We start from the raw sequence: 24,343 nt of genomic DNA, 5'->3' as shown, positions 1-24,343 counted from the left end.
GAGGGAGAAGGTAGAGATGGGGTTAGGGGGAGGAGAGCGGGACGAAAATGGGAGCAGAGTGAAGCAACTGAGGCGAAGGAGAAGGGGAAGAGGGAAGGAGGAGACAAAATGGAGAGAAAAAAGGAAGGTATTAGGTAAAAGTGCAAATGAAAGAGGATATGGCAAGATGAAATAAAACAATGAGAAGATAAAGTAGAAAAGGGCGTTATAAAAAATTTGCATAGAGGAAGAGAAACAGTAAATTAGTGGAAAAAGATGGAGGCTGCATGATCTGATTAAAGGTGTAAAAAGAGAGAGAGGAGATAGGCAAAGCAGAAGTGGAGTGACGAGAGCAAGAGCTGAGAGGGTGCAAAAAGATTAGATGAAAACTTTATTGATCCCTGCGGGGCGAAGCAGGCAACATAAATGGGGAGGGGGCAGGAGAATGTAGATAAAAGAGAAAATATGAGGTTTATAAACACGTACAACTTCAAAACAGAAATTAATTAATGAAAATATGCAAAAGAGTTTGAGATGGCAGCAGCAGAAAATGATAAAATAAATTATTAATATTAATTATTATTAAACTTAATATCAGTTTGTATATGCACTTTATAGCAGAGAGAATTATGAGGATGATAAAAGGCAGCGCATGGAAGAGTGTAGCACAGTGAAAAATGCGCCGGTATCCATATTAACAGGTCTACCGAGGGTCAAGAATTCATACATACGCACAGGAATGAATTAGGGGAAGCTGGAATGATGCTGAGGAGGAGGAGGAAAAAAAGAAAAACAGGACAGAAATGAAGAGGTGTGAGTGAGCAGAAGACGGGGGAGGAAATGGAATGAAGACGAGAGGTGAAGATTGAAGAGGGATTTTCCAGTTGGTTACCCAGCCCCGACCACGTGTGAAATTTGCTCTGAACACCCGGTGGCGTTCAATCACCAGTCAAGTGAAGCAACAAGGAAATTAACGCCAAAGTAGAGAGGGAGAAATGAAGAGAGTGAAAGAAAAAAAGAAATTGAAAAAAAAGCATAAAACCACATTTGTGTACATTTGGCAGGAGCAAATGCAAAAATGGCTTATGTAACAAGTCATTAACCCAACTATTGAATCTACAATTGCACTTTTAAGAGCAAATGAAAAAATCTGCCAACGAGGTGAGGCAATATTGTTTCTTCATTTCATTCTTTGAATCAGGGCTCATATTTCTGATGCATTCACTTGTATTTCTCTGCCTCGTCTCCAAGAATTTCTTTCTGCTAATTATTAAAACAAGAGAAACCGCAGTGGAAACAATTAGGCTTCTCTTCCCCATTTAATTTTTTTAAGAAGTGTTGTGTGACGTGAAGTCCCGGGGATAATGTGTTCTTGCATTAGAGGGCACCTGTGGCAATCGGTGGCATGAAGTGCCTTTTTATAATACATAACCTATAATTCAATTTAAAACCCTGTGGGAGATTGAAAGCCATTTTGCATGATGCAGCCTGCTCAAACTTCATTAAAGGGTAAAGCTGTTTGTATTTGATCCTATTGTTTGTTTTCTGATTAACGGATTCCCTGAAGAGGCTAAAACCAACAATTTACCCTTCTAACAAGTATTTCTTGTGTCGCTGCGGCCTGTTGTAGCTTATACCTCTGGGCCATTATGATACAGCTCCATTGTTGCCCATAAACCATTAAACATACCTAAAAGAGTGATGTTTACACTCTTCTCCTGACTGGCTTTGGTAAGAGTTTGACTGTGTTATATGGTTTGTTGATCGGATTGGTTTAAGTTTGCCCATTATTGATGGTGATAAAAGAGAGGGGACTTGGGGGGTTGGGGACAGTGAGACAAGACCAGAGAGTGAAGAATATGACATATTAAGAAATAAGAAAGACAAACAAAACAAATTGAGTCAGTGCATACAGCAGATACATTATATATGGTTTGTATGGTTGCTAACCGTGGCTAAAAAGCAAACAATTTAAAGCTGAATGATTTTAATATTAACACAAAATAAGCACAATGCACCTTAAATATTTGACCCTGCTATGAGCTGTTCCTTAACCAAACTAACAATTGGTTTAGAATTTACATTAGCACTCCTTCAGGTGAATAATACAATTAAACACATTAACCAAAGCTAGCGCGCAGCTAGTGATTAGTGCGTAGCTAGTGATTAGCGTTAGCACTCTTTTCAGTATTAATACAATGAAAGTTGAAGTCGTTCTCTTATTTTGCACAGACAGTGTTTACATTTGGAAAGACATGTTGCATTTATGTATGCATCCAGTGGGGCATCACGATAAAATGAGGCATAATGTGTTAATTCCACAATAGGAGATATGTTATGTTGTTACCTAACAAATGTTTTGGTGTAAAAAGCCTGCATATATTGGTATCAGGTGATATCGGAATCGGAAATTGAGAGTTGGAAGATATCGGAATATCGGAATATTGGCAGAAAAGCCAATATCGAGCGTCCCTAATACGTATATACACCTCTTGTTGCTGTGACTAAGTTTCTCACTCAGCTTCCTTTGACATGCTGCACAGCAGTATAAAAATGCAGTGTCAACATGGGGTCATTGGGCCAATCACCATGGAATATGACAGATGTCATGGTGGTACCTGTTGGTGTACACTGGGAAAAAGCTGCGTGCTTCCAAACGACCAGCATTTGACTTGTTGACTGCTTTACATCTCTCTCAGCAGTTCATGTGTCAGTGGTGACAAGGAGCAGCATGTTATTTCTTTCTCTGCATCCTCCCTGTAAAAACACTTGCAGCCATTTTTATGGACTCATTAACAAAACCACTGAACAATCAATGAAAACAGCTTCCTTTTCAGTGCCCTCGCTGCCTCCCTCACTTGTTGTCTGCCTGCTATTATTCTGCGAGTGCCGGCTCCCCGGTTAACATTTGTTTGTGTACATATCATTTTTTGTGTGCCGTTGTCGATAAGCGGTCATTTGTTTAGAAATATGGTTGCTGGGAGGAGGGGGTAGGAGGGCTTCTGTCTGCCAGTATGGCTGTTTGGGGAGCCGGGAGGATGGAGGAGATGACTGTCAGTTTCATCACCATGTGTGGTTTGACTGGAGAGAGGAGCTGCGTCTGGGATTACTTAGTCCGACTCAACAGATGTTTCACGGGGAAAATGAGGATTTCTACTCCTGTTTCTAAGCTGGCAGATGGGAAACTCAAATTGTTTGCTCCCTTAATGCTTCACCTTCACTCCCACGTTGTTGCCACTCGACCGACTACCGCCTGCCTCCCATAAGGCCTCCAAGGAAATAACATCAGCAGATGCAAACCGCCACATCGCTGGGTATGAAGTGACAAAAAACAGACCACCCGAGAAAGACATTATCTCCAATATAAAATGCGAGGAAAGGTCTGCCAATGGAACAAAAAATACATTTCCATGTTATGACATGGAAATGTTTCTCATGCAGATTCACACATTTTAGCATATTTTTTTTCTACAGGCAAGCAGCAACTTATTGCAAGCCACTAGGACAAAATTTTATTTTTTCTTGTGGTTTTGACGGAAAGCAGCGGTGGTGTTTGAAACTGCTGTAATTTTCCATCATTATACACAAAAATGTGTGTATATTCCACTGGTTTTCCTTATTTGACATGATCCAAAGGGACCATTTAGCGTGCTTCTGTTTGCTAAAAGTAAAAGAGGTTTAGTAGGCAATTCTTCTGTGTCCCTGAACAAATAACAAAAAGTGCTGACGGCCGACGAAGCAGTTTATCCTCTGGCATCAACATGGCAACTAACTTGATTTTACAGGATGAATATGGATTGTATAAGGCTCTGATATAGGCAGTAAAAAGGAAACAATTAATTGTGGCCTTAATCTGTGGGTTTTTAGATACATTTGGCATTATTTATTTTACATGTGACCAATCTTGATGACATTACATAAGCTACAAGTCAAAATATATATTAAATGCATTCTGTTTTTTTAAGATTTGCAGATGTATATATTTTCCAGTCTTCAGCAAGATAATTGGATGTGTGTGTGTGTGTGTGTGTGTGTGTGTGTGTGTGTGTGTGCGCGAGCGTTTTGAAAGATGATTGGAAACTGCAACCTGCGAGAAGAGGTGGCATAGCACAGGAAATGAAATGACTTGTTTTTTTGGTATCATTGAGTGGGTGTGTTTGTGTTCATGTGTCAGCAGGTATAAAACCTTGCACAGCTTAAAAAAACAAACAAAAAATATGTATTATTTGATTTGAGAGCAGTGTTTGAGGAAGAGGGAGAGCTGTGGCTACACCAATTAAATCTTTACACTCTCCTGATAACGTGCATTTGTAATGGTGTAAATCCATTGACAGACACTGTAGATTCGTAATTTATTCATCAGACGAGTGAAGAATAAGAAAGGGAGAGGAAAAAGGAAAAAAAATTGGATGAAGCTGTAACTACACACTTTTATTCTTATTTAATTACCATTTATTTACTGGACTACCATGTTCAACTGACATTTATAACATATTGTACCTGATTGTAAGCTAAGCATCACTTCTAGATACTTGACTTTAAACAAAAAGCTCCAGAGAAATTAATTGTGTTGTCCTCGTCATTATTGGGAGCTTTGACTAGACAGCTGTTCTCTTTATCAACCATACTGCGTTTTATTTTGAAGCAATTATCACTCCCAACTCAGTGGACTCCGCCAGAAGCACACAGCGATTGGCTGTGTGCAGGCAGCACGTCACTGAGATAGAGACGTATGCCTTAATGACCCAGACCGCCAAGTAACAATCCAGCCTTACTCTGGTTGAGTCATTGAAGCAAAAGAATCAGGACCTTTCACCCTTTATTGTTGTATTTTGTTTTTAGGAGTTTTAGGAGCAGTGGGCAGCCATAGGCACCTCCTGTTCCTCAAGGAACATTTCAACAATCATACCACCAACCCTGAAGTTAGTGCACGAACGCGCTCTACCAACTGAGCCCTTAATTTTGGGATATGTATGTGGAGCCATTGGCCTTGTTGACAATGATATGTGGATAATTGAGCAACTTGGGTCTAAGTTGTGTAAGTCAACTCCAATCAACTTGATGTACCCAGTGTTACCTGGTAAACATATCACTGTGATTGTGTCAGTTCCAATCACAAGAGGTTCAATTTCATGACCTTGATATTGTGATTAACCGAAATAAGTTGATGAGAATGTGAAACGAGAATTAAAAGAGGACTGAAGCATTTCACTTAATTTAGTAAAGCTTAATTGGCTCCATCCACATGTACGTTGCTCTCCAATTTCCCTGCAATAATCTCAGTGAACATCAGTCAACATGTTTTTCTTCTTATTGTGCTAATGTGCTGGACTTTAAATAGGAAAAATTACAAGAATGTGCTGCAATTCTGAAGAACAGCAAACCAGTGTGAAAGCAGAGTACCATTGTTAAGATAATGAGTGTTAAAACCCCTCTGCGATGGCTTTGTCATTGATTTTCTACAGGGATAGCAGTGGCCTACTAGGCAGAAGTGCAACCCTTGGTGTGGCACTCCTCTCAAAATTACTGCTAAGGTCAAAGTTCAAATTAATTCAATTTTAGCCTTGGTTGCCTTGGTTGTAAAGCATAACCAACACGGGGAAAATTTTACTTTTTTTTCCCTCCGGGCAAATGGCTATTGAATGGTAAAATTTTTACCAACCAGAAATAGATTGCCATTGTTGTTTTGATTGGTGAGTGAATTTTTACCTTAATTTTCTGTCCTGGAAACCAATAAGGTATCAGCTGTGTGGCTATAGCCAGAAGAGACACAGGGAAAGTAGAGAGTAAATAAATATAAAAAGTAATAAACTCAAATGCATTGTACACAAAACTCTATGTGAATGCAACTGCTGTTGCCTAGAAACATGGCGAACAGCTTCCTTGCGAGTGTTCTGCATACGGTACCATTATTGTAGGAAAACTCTTTACAAATGTGAGTGGAGTGTTATGTTACTACGCTATATCTCAGTCTGTGTAGATCTGTAATCAGATTTGTAAACGTGTACAAAAAAATCTCTATTTAGATTTGGAAGTGTATAGAGATTTGTAATGGGTAGACCAATCTGAATCACGTGTGTGGCGAGTATACTGCGCTCAATGAGCGACGAGCAAATTTCTTAGCATCTGAAAGTAGGTTTAGTTTAGGGATAAGTTTAAATTCACTTAGACAAACCTTTTGTGAAAAGGGTGTGTGTTCCTGCTGAGATCAGCTGTTATGTTTGGTACTGAAACATTAAAAAAGTCAATTTCTGTGTTGGTAACAGAATTCTGTTTTTGATCACTGAGATATGGCGAAAACCATGCAATGATTTGTACTGTCAATGTAGCGTAATCTGTCAGGTAAAATGAATGGTTCTCCCTGCAGTGACAGTTCTAAACTCTTCTGTTTTCCTCTACAGTCTGATGGTTCAGCCATGTTTTCTCATTAAAACCCCCACTCCCCTGACTTCAAACAGAAATAGAACACATGATCAACGGTCGTGAATTTAGGTCTTCACACACAAATATAGCTGGCAGATTTTGGGCACACAAATAGACCAGTCAAACACGGCAAGAAAGAGGAGTAATCTTTCTCGTAAAGTTGGGTAAGAAGAGCACAGGACAGGTTTAATGAGAATATACAAAAACCGGGAAAGTAGATGACAAGGGTGTAGGTTTAGTTTCAAGGTGCGGTGGGGCAAAAAATGATGAAATAGTGCTTAATAACGGTAATCCAACTAAAACAATAAAAGATCTATAGAAGTTGCTGGATTGTTGCACAGACCCTACTCAAATATGCATTGACTTTCCTTTATGGAGGCCTGATACTTGGATAATGTCAATTTCCAACTTCACTATAAAGAGTATTGTCCTTTACTCCTTATTTTCATTTGGTCTTGAAACCGAGGTGGCATCAGCACTGTTTTTCAGTCCTGCATAGTGTTTGCAGATCTGTTTTTAGGCCCCAACATCGTCAGACGGTAACCTGTCTGTGCATTGGAAAGTCCACAAAGCTAAAAAAGTATATTGTTGTGAGATAATTGATGATGATAATTGAAGGCAACCCAGATAAGAATATGATGGTTTTCTCTCATCTGGATAACGATGGCTGGACTGTAAGACATACACTGTTAGGAAGAGTAGTTACTTTAAGATAAACCAAAGGTGCTGCAACATTTATTTCCCATTTTTAAATAAAATCTTAGCTAAATAAAGAAGAAGCATTAAGTAATCGTGTTAAAAGCCCCATTGAATGTGCAATAACTGCTGCTGACGTGTGTCTCAGTAACACAGCAGGCTTTCAGGCTCATGGTTTTGCCAGTTGTACAGCGATCAAAATTTAAAAAATATTTATTTTAAAAAAGTGCTGATTAAGGTTGGGCAATGGCACATATTTTGGATTCGATAAAAAGTAGATGCCATACTTGTAGCTTACAAGAACAAGAAGTAGGCTAGTTACAACCAGAATCATACAGCTGTATGATTATATTCCTGGCTGCTTATATGAGGTTAAGAAACATTGTTAATATACACTGTGCCCTTCATGGTGAAATAAGTGTCAAATAAGATAATGAAAAATACTGAAACTGAAAGCCTCTGAAGTCATTGAAATACATCTAATTTCATTTGCAGCAGCAAATATGTTTTAAAGAAACGGAATGCCAGCTCTCTTTTTCTATTAATTAATATCCGCTTATAGTGACCCTCACTTTATACAACACTTTTTTTGGATATGTTTATACACTCACAGCACTTGAAGTACAGGAGAGCTTGCGGTTTTGCACTTTGTTTAATACAGAAAAGGTCTGTCGTGACCTGAAGCTCGATGCATCGCATCTTAAACTTGTAATGCTATGATCTTTTCCTAACCTGACTGCACGGAAACTGTTTTGAAACAAAATATACTTGTCCGGTGACTGTCCGGTGATAACGATCACAGTGTATCACCTGCGACCCTCAACCAAACAGATCAATAAACAATATTACGTTGTCAAACTCTTAGTGAAGCCTGTCGGGAGAAGAGCGAAAACATTGCCTCTTCTTTCAATGAAGAAATACTCTCCAGTTCTGATGGCAGCAACATCTACACTAACCTCTTCAGCATTGTTGCAAACAGTAACTTCGGTCACTAGCAGTAGTTCTTCATAGGACGCTGATTGTTCCAACCATTGTGGCTGGCAAGTCCAGCTGCCTAGCAAGGTTAATCTTTTCCTAAATTGAACAAAACCTATACACACAGGACTGAGGGAGCGAACCCAGGTCTTAAGTCTCAAGTCTCAAAGTTGTGTCCTTTTCATGGCTGCCAACCACCCTGATCACGTCCATATGTCTACAATACATTAGCGGTTCATTCACACATAAAAATGTTGTCTCTGAGCAGAAATCAGGCAGAAATTATCGTAATGTTATGTCACTGTATATGTATAAATATAATTTCTAGGAGACTGGGTTGTTGTGAGTCAGCAAAAGTTTTATTTAAATGGGATTGCAGAAGTATGATAACCACTGGTTTTGAGAGATTTTAGTAACTGAATCAAACAATGAAATAATTGGAAATACTCTGCAGACACCCTCAATGGGCACCAATTAGATTAGTTGCCTTGTATTTCTTGGTGTGTGTGTGTGTTTGACTGATACATTAACTCATATCTTAATTTCAGGTTCTAACTTTTCCTTGTTCTTATCATGTTTCTCTAATTACCTCTAGTTTGCTTGTGGAGCTTGCTAAATTATCCATGATCAAACACTCTCATACACACACACATAGAAAGTGGAAGTGGAAGCTTCTTGTCTGTATATCACACACTCCGGTTTGATCTATATCTGCTCCAGTCTTTGTTCTCCTTTCCTTCCCATTATGGTTCTCCTGCTGTTGATGCTGTTAACGTCTGCATGTCTTGTTGTTTCATGCCTGCCTGCCAATCATTTTCCATCTTAGTGTCTGGGATGTGTGTATTACTGTGAGGAGAATAAGGGTGTGTATTTTCACATATAAACGTGAGCCATGTCTGGCCCGAAGCGTGCGTGTGTGTGCGAATATTGTAATCACGTCATATTCCCCTTAAGGTGTCTCAGCTCGTTGAGGTGTTTGTGTGCGAAAATAGTGTGTTTTTGTTAGCCAACTAGACAACTTGTCATGTCTGTGTGTGTCAGTGTGTGTGTGTGTGTGTGTGTGTGTGTGTGTGTGCGCACAGCTAAATAGGATTTCCTCAGTGTATGAAATCTGAAGGTGAGCTCATCCAGGTGGAACATTGACTCCTAAGCAGTGTGAAGAAAAATAAAAAAAATACGAAGAAAAAACACATACTGGGGATGACAAGCCTTCATGTTTTACATCACACATACATACACACACTCTCACACACACACACACACACACACACACACACACACACACACACACACACACACACACACACACATACATATACAGTAGATTTCCTCCTGAAAATATCTCCTGTCTGGTTCTTTAAGGCGAGAAATGAATTTGGATTTATTTCAGTTCAGTTGCTTCCTAGTCTCAGCAGATGTTTTTTTCACTTACCTCCCTCTGTATATTTTATGTTTTACCATGTGCATTTTGTTCCCTGAACATACGTTTTAAAATTTTAAAACAGATGTAAAGGTTCCTTCCCTTAATTGATATATTTATTGCATAATAGTTGGCCTGCCTTGCGTAAATAGTGGCTTATTAAACAAAGTTAATAGTTCCCTAGTATGGAGCCCTGAATGAGGGGGGGAAAAGACCTATTTTTGAAAGATTTTTTCTGTTCTCTCACAAGAATTTAGCATGACATGAAGAATTAATATTCTTTGTGTCTTCCATTAAGAACAACAATAGTGTAACATGGGCTGTGTCATCTTGCATCCAGGGGCTGCAGTGGGATTTGGAAAGTGGGGGACCCCTAAGATCTGGCGTAGCTGTGCAGTAGGCAGGGGCATTTCCTGGGGTGGCACTGGAAATATGACCATACCTCTCCCACTCTAAACTTCCACTCTGCACATCTTTCAGAGGCTGTAGTGGGTTTCAGATTTAATGCTAGAGTGAGGATACTATTGTCATATGAACCTAAATGACCTAACACATCAACTGTTACCATGTTATGTTAGCATTTAGCAAAATAACACTCCAAAGTTAGGCAAAATTTTGGCGATGGAAAAACTGGCATGGCCATTTTCACAGGGATACCTTGATCTCTGACAAGTCTCCCATTTGCAGACATGCCCACTTGATGCTGATCCTATGCAGTTTTAGGCAAAGTAATTTGCATGTGGTATGAATGTGTTATTTTTGCCATAAACAGTGTTGACTTCTGCCACCCCTGCATCCCACAAGTCAGTCACTTGTGCCAACCCAGTCAAAAATGTCTGGACACACCCCGCGCAGCAGGGAAAAATGACTCAACTCAAAACATTCTACACTGATTTTTACTTTGAGCTCCAGCTTGTTTTCTTTGTGCACAGGCTATGTTTAAGCACTGATTTCTTGACATATTTTTCTTGATCCCACTGGTCCAAAGGTGGCTGAACCAAGGAAATTTACATCAGTGCCCACTCCCCTGCTGTAGCTTGCTAGAGGCTGACAACAAATAATGTGGAGCTGGGAGAAGGGCCAGGCTGCAGCACACAGAAATTAACTAGCGTGACATTATTATACATGAAACTGCCAATCAGACTTATTTGACATAGAGGATGTGTGTTTCCCCCAAGACGTCTGGCCCAAATCTTTCAGAAACATATTCATATTTCTCTAAATTATATTATATACCAAACTACTCCTCATGACTAATACCTTATTCTCACAATGTCATATAAAATGTAACTCTACAAGGAAAGGAGTGAAGAGATCACCTTTGATTGTTAATGCAGACATCACATGTCAAACTCCTCCCAACTTGCACTATCCAAGATACTATTAAATATTGCAGTGGTTCCCAACCTGTTTTCTTGAGGGACCCCTTTTCTATCATTTAGTAAATTGACGAACTGACTCAGTGACATATTTTATGGATATTTCATGTTATGTTTAAAACTGTGCGATTAACACAAATAGTGAACTTGGTAACTGCATAAAATGAGTGATTTGGATGAATTTTGAGCAGATTATTTCCTGTTTAGGAAAAACTTTGGTGTGACCCCTTGTGTAGGTCCCGCAGCAGACATATACTGCAACCCGACTGACGGACACTAATACTGGACTAATAGTGAACCTATTACTTTCTACAGTATTTGCACATGGTAACTAACCATCTGACCTGCAAGATTATTTTTTCTCATAATTCTTTCTAGTTGTTTCATATCAATTTGAACTAGCCCTGCATATACAATTAAAATAATGTATTTTGGCAAATAATGGCAAAGCTCAAAGGTGACTGCAAATGTGTCGAAAGGGATCATAAGAACAGAGCAGGTGTCAGACCTTCATTAACTGTTTGGCTGCAAACAACAAATATGATATAATAATGATATACTAATGTACAGAAACTGCTGTTTGTACTTTTGTTGGGTATGATGTTAGTAATAGAAACATTCTCAGAAATATTGTGCTCTCTCATTGTACTTGAACATTATAGTGGCCGTCCTATGATATAATACCAGCAGTGGCCCAAAGCCAATTTGAGTTTGAGACCCCTGTGTTTAAGGAGAATTGGTTACTGGCGACAAACCCCAGTCTCCTGCCTGTAAGTCTGACAGCACCCATCGCCGACCTTGACCTCCACAACTTGACTGTCTGCTTTGCTACATAAAGGGCAAACAACATCCTCCGTTGGTACTCAGCATTGGCATTTAAAAACCTGTCTCAATATCCACTTTTATTCTGAACGCTTGTGCCTCAATACTGCAAGTCTTATTGCTGCTGCTGGTGTGCATTCTGACTCTCCAAAAAAACCCACTCACTAAAGCACAGAGTGGCTCTGGAGGGCACTCTGCATTAAGGGTAGGGTATAAAATTAAACGGTAGAAAAAAGCTGTCACACTTCACCATAACCAGGAAACATCTGTCATCACGTATAGTGATGGACACCTTGCTTGTTAAGCTGTTGAGTAATATTACCTACTGTCGTGTGCCATAAATTGATGTTAAGTTCCTCTTTAACTGCATATGGGTATAACAAATGAAATGGCCCTTCTGCTTGTTGTTGATCTTTTGATGTCTTGCAGGAGGCAAGACAATTTTGATTATTATTACTTCTCTTCATTTGGATGCTAATTGTTGCTTTCTTTCTGTGTTGCAGGGGACAGACTTCGGATTCGACCAAACTACTTTGAGGATAACCACTAAGAACCACTGCACCACTACTCCTGCTTCCGCTGCTGTACATGGCAGTCGACTCACCTTAAAACGATGAAAACCCTCATCACTGACTGGCTTGTCTACCTTCTGAAAAGTGGAGCTTAAAGATGGTCTTTTTAGTGGTTTCGTCTTAATTACAGTGGTTGTTGAGAGGACCTTTTTGAGGAATATTTTCCATATTGTGAGGAATATTTCTCAAATTTCCATTTATCAAACTTGAGAAAACTGATGGCTGCTACATTTCCACCGGATGGTTTGCACTGCTTGGATTTTAAAAAGGATCATTAGCAACCACGACCCCCTGTCTGCTCCGGAGTTACCCCCTTGCTTATGCCTGTGAGTGAATGTGATTTTAGTGTGACTGTGTGGTTGTGTTTGCATCTGCATGGCGTAAGTGAGAGATTTAAAGTAAGGATTTTTTTACTCTGAAAGGACAAGAGAGGAAGTAAAGAAGTTGAAAGCAAGGAGTTGCAACTATGTCCCAGTGGAGGCACCATTCGAGGACTGGGTGTCGACTACTTCAGACTGCCAAGAGCGGGAGCAGGATGATGGGATACGTAGGGCTTGAAGGTTCCTTAAGCGCCGGTCGGTGGGTGTCCTCTCTAATATGGCTGCTGCTGCTACTGCTGCTGCAGGCCTCTCCGGCCGCCGTGTCGGCCCAGAAACTCGACGAGAATGACCCAGTGGTCACCACCACCTACGGCAAGCTGCGTGGCGTCAAGAAGGAGCTCAACAATGAGATCCTGGGTCCTGTCGTGCAGTTTTTGGGCGTCCCATATGCCGCCCCGCCCACTGGTGAGCGCCGCTTCCAGCCGCCTGAGCCACCAGCGTCGTGGCCGGAGATCCGCAACGCCACACACTTTGCCCCTGTGTGCCCTCAGAGCATCGTGGAGGGCCGCCTGCCAGATGTGATGCTGCCAGTGTGGTTCACCAACAGCATTGATGTGGTGTCCACATACGTCCAGGACCAGAGCGAGGACTGCCTCTATCTTAACATCTATGTCCCCACTGAGGATGGTGAGTTAGCCTGCGGGCTCGGGGCAGGATGATTGTGGTGACTGCAGGGGGCGGGGCGGGGTGGGTAATTAACCCACAGGAAGAGTATTTTGTTGGGGTGTGTTTTACCTATGTGAGAGTGCATTTCAGTCTCTGTCTGTCTGTCCGTCTCAGTAGAGGGAAAGCATGACATTGTGCATGTTTAATGTGCATGACACTGCTTATAGTAACATGAGTGTGTGAATGAGAACAGTAAGCGTGTGTGTGTGTGTATGTGTGTGTGTGTGTGTGTGTGTGTGTGTGTGAAGCAAATTCTCTTCATTCCACTCCATAGCTGCCTCAATCTTCCATTTTCCATCCCTTCCAGCCTATCCTCCTCCTGCACCACCCTGTTGATCCTCTGACTCCCTCTTCCTTCATCCACCCCCTCCTTTTCCTCCTCATCACCTTATTTGCCCTCCTCTGCGAACTCCCTCCTCTTCCCCTCCCTCGTGTCTATAGCTCATCATAGCCTATTGTGCTCGGCTACAATGGCTACAGTTCATTAAACAAGACAGTCGTTGTCAAGATCATCACCGATTGATTTGGCTGACTGGTTGAACGACTGGCTGGCCGACTGGTAGACTGAATACTACGCTGATTGAGCTGGTGTGATTCATTCTTTCCCTCTGTCTTTATGTATCCCCTCTTCCCTCTTTTTCAGTCAATCAGCTTTGCGTGCGTGTGTGTGTGTATGTGTGTGCGTGCATGCCAGCTCCTGTGTGCGTTGCGCGTCCAGGGGCTCCATGTTATTCTTTAGTCTTTTATTCATTTTACAGTCAAAAGAATATCCAAGGAATGTGCCAGGAAACCGGGCAAGAAAATATGTAGACAAGGAGGTATGTATAATCTGAACCTATACAATGCCACAGAAAGAAGAAAAAGCCTGGAAATATGAAGAAAAAAAAGGAGAGCAATCGTGAGATCAAGGTCTACGAATTATTCAGGTCTCGACTCAGGACATCTGCAGGTTTTTTAAAATACAAAATTTAAGAGACAAAACCTTTCTAGAGGTAGATTTAGTGCCAATTTTAAAAAATAACATAGGAAAAACCAAGCTGTCAGAAGTAGTCTTTGTCTGACTGAACCTACCTAATGCATTACAGAAAGTGAGCGGCAGCAGGTAAGACCATTTCAGATTTGTCAGACTAAGGACTGCTTGATAAATCCTGCAGATACTTCAATATTTGCAACTGAAACCCTGCATCGGCCATGTAATTTGTAGACCTTGTGACGGCGGGATAATGGCGAGGTAGTGCTGCACCACACTTCCTGGTTCACCGATGTGTGCTCTCATTGGTCGGCAAAGGTTGGCAGATTTGATTGGCTGCCAGGTCAGGGGTCAAAAGGTTGTGTAGTAATGATGGCTGATTGTGTGAGGAGCTAGCAGCATATTAGATCAGGAACACTGTCCCAAACACACGCACACACACACACACACACACTCACAGTGATGTACTTGTATGCAGTGTTAAACAAGATGAGCTCAGGCTGGACCTTGACTGTGTAATCTCCATTAAAAGAAAGCAGAGCTGTGTTCAGTTTGGCTCGGGCCACTGTATCAAGCACTGTTTCATCAAGATAATGCCCTCCTCCTCCTCTCTGTCTTTCTCTCCCTGTCTCTCAGCCTATCCCTCCCTGGATGTGTGTACATTTTAGTGTCTGCGTGTATGTGTGTGTCTGTGTGTGTGTGTGTGAGAGAGAGAGAGACAGATGCTGACAGTGTCCTTGATAAGGTCTGGGTGTTAATGTCATTGTCTTGGCAGCAGCCTGCATTATCACTTAGGGTACATTCCTTCTCTTTTAACTACACGGATACATGTAAACTCTAACCCCACAGCTCTTCCTTTCCTTTCTCCTCTCCCCTCCTCGTACTGTACATGTTGAACACACAGATACACAGAGGGGAAGTGCATTTAAACTGGGAGATTACAGAAGCTTACATATTAGTCACACAGCATGGAGAGTCATCATTATAGAACCAAGACCTAGACAATCTGTTGTGGATGATTTTTTGTTTTGCTTTTTTCGTTTTACGGAAAAGGAAGATTAGGTTTAGAAAACAATGCATCTTGCACAAAAAAAGGAAAGCAAGATGGCCGATCTGTGGCCTCGTTAGCATAGAAGCTGTTTTGCATGGGTTTGTTACTATGGCTCGGGTTTACTATCTGCTGGCTGCGCATTGAGCAAAGATTAATTCATTCTTGTGAAATGTCAGGGAACCACTCAACTTTATATACAGCACTCTCACAGTATGCACTTAATTAGGCAAAGCTCTATGCAGTTGGTCTGCTCGTCTATATAGCAGTCCATAGGTAATAAAAGTGTATAAATTAACTAAAGATTAATGCACTTTGAATATTTTTGTAAGCTATGTAATGAACAATAACTTATGTATGTACCTCATATATACAAGTGAAATATACTGGTCTTGGGATGGGATTCAGTGTAAGAAGTTTACTAGGAATTATGCTTTTACAATACAATGCCACAGAAAGAAGAAACAGCCTGGAAATATGAAGAAAAAAAAGGAGAGCAATCGTGAGATCAAGGTCTACGAATTATTCAGGTCTCGACTCAGGACATCTGCAGGTTTTTTAAAATACAAAATTTAAGAGACAAAACCTTTCTAGAGGTAGATTTAGAGCCAATTTTAAAAAATAACATAGGAAAAACCAAGCTGTCAGAAGTAGTCTTTGTCTGACTGAACCTACCTAATGCATTACAGAAAGTGAGCGGCAGCAGGTAAGACCATTTCAGATTTGTCAGACTAAGGACTGCTTGATAAATCCTGCAGATACTTAAATATTTGCAACTGAAACCCTGCATCGGCCATGTAATTTGTAGACCTTGTGACGGCGGGATAATGGCGAGGTAGTGCTGCACCACACTTCCTGGTTCACCGATGTGCTTTTACCAATGCTTTTTAAAAACGTGGGTCTTTGCTCGTTATGTGGAGTGTTATGGGGGCAGTAGGGTGTTGAGTCTGACAGCCTGGGGAAAGAAGCTGTTGATAAGTCTGGAGGATCTTGTCCGGATGCTCTGGTATCACACTGCAGCAGGCAGGGTGAAGAGTTCCGTGGGAGGGATTGAAGGGGTCTTTCCTGATCCTTTTTAACGTCATTGGGCCCTATCTTGCCGATCTGAAACGCAAGTATCAAACGCAAAACGCAAGTAGCTTTGTGGGCGGATCTGGCGCTGTTGCAATTACTCTTGCGCCCGGCATAAATCTAAAATGGGTTGGTCTGAAGTAGCTACATTACTCATAGGTGTGGTTTGGGCGTAACGTGCAATAAACCAATCAGAGCGTCATCTCACATTCCCTTTAAAAGCAGGCGCGCTTGTTCCATGGCGGATTGCTATTATAACAGCGGATTGGCCAGGCGCACGCCAGGAGCGGTTCACAGCCGAGGAGACCGACGTTCTCGTCAGGGCCGTAAAAGACCGAGAAGTGACATTATTGACATGAAATAAATGTAACACAGCCATACAATAAATCCAAACAATGTAACGTAGCTTCGCAGGAAGAAGACCCTGGCCTCGGGAGCAGTGTGCCCGGGCCGAGCAGTGCGCAAGGGCCAGCTGAGGAGGGAGCGGCGCAAACACCAAGGAGCAGAGGATCCAGACCCGCTACATGCCGGAGGACCACCCGTTCCTGCAGCAAACCGGGTTTGACATGCTGTAGCGGGAGCTGTCTGGGATGCGGCAAAGTATTAATGCCCGTCCTGACCGGGTGGCGATGTTGATGAACCGCCCCCCGGAACGCAAGTTCATTCCCTAATTTAAGGACGTGCGTCGGTGGAGGGAAAATTCCAATGTGCGTCGAGTGCAAAATAGGAATTATACAAGCGCCAGTGTACAAAGTCAATTGCGCTCAGTGCAAGATAGAGCCCATAATCTGTACCAACATAGTTCATAGTTCTGAGAAAAGGGTGGGAGATTTCCAGAAATGTGTCTTGGCAATTGTGGAAAATTTTTTTATTTTCAATCTGACATTCATTCATACCTGCAACCAACATAAGTTCCCAAAGACCTTTTGTTAAGTTGTTTAAGTGAATGCAAGATGATCAAAGAGAAACAAGGTTATAGGGGGCAAGGGGAAAAGAGCCAGATGTGCGCAGTGGTGAAGAGCAGTGAGAAAAGGCAAACGCTGAGTATTTTGGAGTAAGGGGGACAAAGACAAAGTGACACCAGGACACAGAGCCAGCAACAACAGAGCAGCGGCAAAGGCGAGTGTAATTGCTATGGGACTCATCTCTTTGTCCTCATAAGGACTATTGTACCATCCTGTGCCATGCTGGTTCAAAGAAGTCTTCTGTGGTTAAAAGTAGTGTTTTTGATGTGTCTGGGATGGAGCATGGTCATTAAGTTATCACATGCTGGGATAGTGGTCTATGTAATGAGATCAGAGGTAGCAGCGCTGTGGTAGGTCTCCCCTCTCCCTGCAGCATGCATTCACAATTCATTTCTGAAATTGAAGTAAATGCAGTAGAAGCTCACTTCTCACAGATGACAGTTAACTGAACAAAAAAAGTCAACGATAACGAAGGGAGTGTTATGTTGTGTTATAAGGCATTTATGTTTTCTAGATCATTGACATGGAAGCCATTACTAACAAAAAATTACCTGTAGTATTTTTTTAATATTATTTCTATGTTTAAAAAAACTTGAGAAACAGGGGGCAAAAAACCAGTACTTATATTTAGATAACAACATTTTAACACTGCTAAATAAGCTCATTATTTCTCTTACATCTTGTCACAGTATTTCTTTAATCTGAGCTAGTTTGCAATCAATCATACACTGTATATCTTTTAGAAAATGTTTGTTCCTGTCCATCCAGCAGTGACAATACCCACAAAAACCTAAATGTATTTTTTAGAGACAGGGTTGTATAATACCTGCTAACAATAAGTATCTATTCTGACTTTAGTCTCATCCTTGTTTGTTCTCTGTCTGCACCTAAACTCACAGCTGACTGCAGGCATGTTCATGCCTCAACTCTGCAGGTTGTCAAAAAGCATTATGGATAACAGAAAAACACGAAGCGATGCAGAAGCACATGCGAGAGGGTGAGGGAAAGTTCATTTAACACAAATTATAACACTTATGAATAATAACAGCAGATGTATTCAGCATCACCAACTGACAATATCAGAACGGAGCACTGTCAGGATGTCAGAGCTGCTCAGTGGTTTCCAGTCAGTTTCGCAGCTTGTCGTAAGGCTGTTCTAGCAGGCTTTTTTTAGATTTTGTTGTCACTTCAGTGTCTTAAATGCACCTCATGATGTTTTAGCAAAATTCAGTCCCGCTAAAGATGGACTGCCTTGTGAAAATATGCCTTCAGCCATGGTTATGGCTGATTAGAAAGGAAACACGTGGGCCTACAATCAGGTCATATCCATTACATTAGATAGATAGCATCGTTAGAATGTTGGGAAACTTATTTTATTAATTCACATGTGCAAGCAATGTGTAAAAATTGTATACAGCGGTCTATCAACATTTGAGACTTTAGTTGCAACACTGGTGGCTAAGTATTTCAGTGACTGAATATCAGGAACATTATACAGTCTAAATGACTATTTTGTTGTTACATAATGAAGCATGAGAAAATAAGGATATAGCGAGGAAGAAAGAACTATTGACTAGATTAGATTGGCAGTTGGGAAACATACGTCACATTCACTTTGTTAGATGAGAGCTCCACCACTCTCATTCTGTACAGGAAATATGAAGCTACAGCCAGGTGATGGTTAGCTCGGCTAGATAGCCTGTCTCTGAAGGGGGGAAAAATCTGCCTACCAGCACTTTTAAAGCTCACTAATTAAAATGTCATAATACAAAAAAAAAAAAACTTAAAGTAAATACCTTGTGGCAGAGCTTTCCACTCTCTAAACTATCTGCTCATTAACAAACGTTAAAGTTCTTTTCATGTTTGAAATAAAACCAGCACAGACCACTATAACATGGAGTGTGGACTGGTAGCTGGAGAGGTGGTAACTGACTGGTAACGTGCACAGCTGAGGAGCAATTCCAAAAATGATTGTCATTAAGGCATAAATATTTTACATAGGTTACTGATTTCCTCAGGTATCTTCCTAAATATTGACCCTAAGTACCACTTGACCAGAGCTGATCCTGAACTGAAATGGATATGATCCACTCGGATAGACACACTGTGGCAGTACTACAAACCCCAACCCCATTAAACTAGTGTACCCTGGACCCTGAACCTTGGAGTTGGAGGGGACCTGTATAAACCTACAGTGTAAAATAATGATAGTATAGTAAATATTGCAGTATCTGTCTCTACTGCCTGTGCTAGCTGCTAGCTCTGAGTGGTGGCTCTTACAGCAAACTGCATGTGTGTTCTACAGAATCAACTGTTCACCCTTCAGTGCTGTCAGACCTTGCAAAGGAAAGAGAACAGTCTCTGTAAGGTGTCTCTGTGGTGGGTTGGAATTCGCTTTATGCTTGCTTTATGTTGAATTAAGGATTTGGCTTTTACAACCCAAACTAGGACATTTAACTGCAAACTAGGCCATTTCCCAGCGCGTGTACAAGCTCTTTAATATCTCAAATAGTTTCGGAAATATTTCAACATGTTGCATTATTCTGAAATTTCTGTCTCCACTCCAGAGGGGTTCGGAATAGAAGCTCCATTGTAGATGGGAATTTCGTCAAGATGCCGCCAACTTCACAGACGTTGAATCCCTTCACTGCTTTCCTTCATGACTCCCCTTCTCCCTCATCTCTTTCTTCTCCCCAAGTCTCTTTGTTTCCATCCTTTCCATCTTGATATCCCTCCACACAGGTTGGCCTTTTCCCTTGCGTCTGTCTCTGTCTTTCTATCCTTCCTGACCTATTCACCCCCCCCACTTCTCACTTTCCCTCTGTCCTTTCCTCTTGTCTTTTTCTCTCTGATTCCTCGGGCTTTGTCCCAGTTTTGTAGGCGTTGAAGGAGGATCCTGTGGGAGGTGGCGCACACACATGCACACACAAACAGAGCGGAGGAAATAGAAGGCAGGAATAGGCATGGCCCTTCTTGTGTTTGGGTCTCCCCTGAGGGGCTCTGTCACCTCCACTCACAACTTAACTTCTCCGCACTGGTGTTTCTTCTTATGTTGGTGTGTGTGTGTGTGTGTGTGTGTGTGTGTGTCAGTGTTTAGATGTAACCATGGTTTGGGCTGTGTGTATGTGCCAGCAGAATTTTAAGTTCTGTCCTGTCTGACTGGGTTTTGTGTCAGAGCTTGGCTGGCTATCAGTGCCGGCTGCTGGGCAGGTGGTGGACTTGTCATTTTCAGCCCAGCCCCACTGGACCCGGAATGTGTAGTTTGATTGAGTTTTGGCCATGGGGAAGTGACAGTGATGCATCTCTCCTATACTGCAACGGCTAATATTTAATACCAATGAGATGAACATATTCTTTGAATGATAGTGACTGATAGATAATATTTTCAGCCTTTTATTACTTGTAAGTATGATAAAAAATCATGACTTTATTCAAAAATCTGATTCAAGGTGAATATCTGATTTTGTCACTGAGCTGCAATGAGTGCAAACACACTGTAGCTTTGCCACTGGATATTTTAACCAACTATGTGTCTTCTTTCCATATAACTCTCGACTTTGTGACAGTGGAAGCATCCTGTGAGCTACCCTGTTAGCTGCAAACTGACAGTGTCTGTGTGGGAACATAAAATCTCAGAGGGAATCAACCTACTCCTTAAAAACCATGGTAGTATTATTCATGTAAAATCTGTAAAATAAAATAAAACGAAGCTTTTTACTTTGTCGGGGGGGAAATAAATCAGAGTTTAGCTTGTAAGTTGATTCTTGACCTGGAGAACAGTAGTTTGACGAAAGAAGTTGGACTTGAGTTTCAATGCCACCTTACTCAGTATTGCCAGCTCCATGCCAGTTGCCAAAGAGATGTAGGGGTACTGGGTGATTGTTAGTTTTCAGAAAAGTAAGTTTTGGGGAACAATGCAGAATGAAACAAATATTTTACCAGCATTTAGTGCCAACATCCGGAATCCTCTCATATTATATTGTATCAGTTTGAGACAGTAGCCATGTTTCCATCCAAATTTTAACCATATTTTCAGTAAATCTGTGAAAGGAAACGTGAATGAAGGCTTTTTTCCAACCATTATGTGATTATTAGGTTCACAAGATTAGCGGTAGGTGGCACCAGTTCTCCAGTCGGAAAACTAGAGGAAGTTGGCACAACAAGATGATGTAATAAAAAGAGCACCATTTGAACATCAAACAGTGTCTGTTTCATGTCATAATGAGGAAGGTTCATCAGATCTGTGTGGAGCGATCATGGGTGTATTATAGAGCCAGGAGCAAGAATGTCAGAGCGGAAACAGCTCATCAGTCATGTCAGTTAAATGTCATGATCAGAACTTATTAAGAAAAGTGTTTCCATCTCCCATTAAGCACATTGGGTCATTTTGGAAAAAGCCAAAAACCACCTCAAGCGACCAACATTTTTGATTATTTTTTTTATTAATTTGCCATTTCCATCAGCCATTCCTCATACCATAGTTTGTTGATGGGAACACAGTTGATGAAATAAAAGTTTCCCAGCAACTATGGTCTTTTCACAAGGCTCTTAGAATGTGCTATGTTACTTAATAGTAGAAAACAAAAGATCTGTTGATCACAACATTTACTATTTTCTAATTAATTCATATAGACAGGAACTTGTGTATGTTGGTATACACCCTGTTTGCAATAACAGATGTCATTTAAAGCATACCCTACCATTTAAAGCCCCTCTGGAAAGCAGCAATAATTCCTAGCAGGATGGCAAAGACACGCACCTGAGGTTGCTGCTTGCTATGATTTTTCAACTTGGATGAACACAGGTGGATATTGTCAGGAATTCATTTGGGATTGTGCGTGATGGCAATAATTATAACATACAGACAGACTGACAGGGACAGTAATGTAGAGAGGTGATAATTTAAAAAACATTAAATTGCAAAGCAGAATATACTAAAGAAAGACAATTGCAAGCCCTGTTCATCTCCATATCACGGGTTAAACTGAGAAAATGGTCCCATGAGTCAAGGTAACTACGCCTAGCTGGGCTTAGGGTTACATATGGGGTCAGTATTACATAAAGAAGACAAAATCCTGCTAGAGGCCAAAAAAGATCATTAAAATCATGTCCTCTGCGAATTTCATTATCAGTCAAGTACAAAGACTTGGGTACAAAGTTTGGGAGATTGAGTGACCATGTATTTAAGGTTTATGGTGATCTGACCAGTGGTCGGTAAGATATTATTCTCTGCAAGGGTTACACTGCACTGTAGTTGTATTTGCAGCCTCAACGTCAGTCAATATTCCTGCAAGGAAAGCATTTTATACCGACTTTCCCACATCGATTGGCTCTTCCCGCCTGCTGTACCTTGACAACTGACATGGTGGTCTAGCTGTCACAATAGTCGAGGACAAATGTATGAGTTATTTATGGTGTCCTCTGTGTCCTCTATAATCCTGAATATATGGCAACACTGCACTGCTTTATATGAGCATTTTAAAAAAAGACTGTTCCCTCAAACAATGAAACTCCCCTCTGTACTCAACATGGTATGGTCTGAGTTCTCTCTACTTGGATGATCCCACTTCCAGTTTGGACCCATGGCTAGCAGGTAATGCATTTTTGTTCATTGAAGTCACCATGACACCTTCATTTTTTTATATCAACTTATGTGTGTGTTAGGTTTGTCAAATGATGGTCCAGTCAGTAAGAAGGGTTTTATTCATCAGTTTCACAGCTTTGTAGTGTCTAAATAAAGCTTCACATGTTGTATGTGCTTCCAAAAGCTAAATTCAGTTCTGATAATTTTGGTTGTGACAACCAACTGCTCTCCAAACTAGAGTAAACCAAATAATTAAACAAAGCAAAGAAATCAATTTAGAGTACTTGAAAAAAACTAAAATCCAAAGTAGACTCAGATATGATCTGGTTAATAATGGAGACTGTGGATTGGCAGAATCTCTCTGCACTGCTAAGAAAAGAGAGCACCAGATATTCTGCAGAAAAATAGATTTTGATGTGCCAACCTTTTTTATTTTACTCTCACTGAAAAGTGGCTAAGAGTCAAGTCTTGGCTTTCAAGTCTTGAATGATCACGTGCATGGCAACAGAACATCAAATCATGTATCAGTTGATCCCAAAGTGCTTGGAAATCAGATACATCGCTCTGTCCTCTATCATTAATTTGGAACAGACATCCTTCAGGCCCTGTAGTGCACAGCAAGATGTTGTAGCAAGAAGGAAATCAAATTTCTGTCTGTAGTTGGTTCTTTTTTAATTTTGTCTCTGCTAATTTGTATGAAGTGAGATCTCAACTTTGACTTGTCTCTCTGGCCACCTTTCAAGCCCATAATCACCACTTCCTTTTGGAAATAGAAATCAGTAAGTCTACATTAGATGGTTGCTGAATGTGTTACTGCACATTATTGCAGATATGAGGTGGTTGTTTACATAGTAGCCTATGTAGCCAATATATTCCTTTACTTTGGCAAAAAAAAAAAGAAGTGATAAATGTATATATGTTATCCTACACTGTGATGTTACTTGTGTTTGGAATGAATTAGAGTCCAGTGAGATGGAACTTCTTATCTGACAACAGAAAACAGAAATCCGAATTGGATTTGGGAGGGGCGGTGCTACTACAAAGTAGTAACAGATGATTGTATTTAGCCATGTGAATGGGGTGTCTGAGACCCCAAACACAAGTAATTTGTAATTTTCTGAAGCCAACTTCTGAAAGACGTCATCAGATGAAAGTCATTGTAAAACCGACTCTCATAAAATTATTAAGTCATTAAGTATCAAGCTGATTTATGTTTTTGAGGTATTTTTAAAGAGGGTCCGAGGTCTCCAGGACCCCAAACAGAGCATGGTTAACTCTTAATATGACCTAACCTCAAAGGTTACATACAAGATTTAAAACATTAGTTGAGCTGCAAACAACTATTTTCTATGTAAAGATATAGTGGAATAATGGCATCCTGAGCAGAAAATTA

The 24,343-nt window shown here is 40.8% G+C and overlaps 1 protein-coding gene across 3 annotated transcripts in view; it reads left to right on the top strand.

The window, feature by feature from the left end:
* nlgn1 (neuroligin 1) overlaps nucleotides 1–24,343 on the top strand; it is a 337,761-nt gene that overhangs the window by 21,649 nt on the left and 291,769 nt on the right. For 2 of the 3 annotated variants that reach the window (XM_051377796.1, XM_051377795.1), the window contains exon 2: nucleotides 12,198–13,273. In XM_051377796.1, the coding sequence (XP_051233756.1) occupies nucleotides 12,733–13,273 (541 nt within the window). In that variant the 5' untranslated portion in view covers nucleotides 12,198–12,732. Of the gene's footprint in view, nucleotides 1–12,197; nucleotides 13,274–14,070; nucleotides 14,131–24,343 lie in introns of all 3 variants that reach the window. The other variant, XM_051377794.1, reaches the window with a different exon arrangement.

Source organism: Dicentrarchus labrax, unplaced genomic scaffold (genome assembly GCF_905237075.1).
Source record: "Dicentrarchus labrax unplaced genomic scaffold, dlabrax2021, whole genome shotgun sequence".
Lineage (NCBI taxonomy): Eukaryota > Metazoa > Chordata > Actinopteri > Moronidae > Dicentrarchus > Dicentrarchus labrax.
Note: the sequence above shows the minus strand (reverse complement) of the source record. Positions and strands in the feature narration are given on the sequence as shown.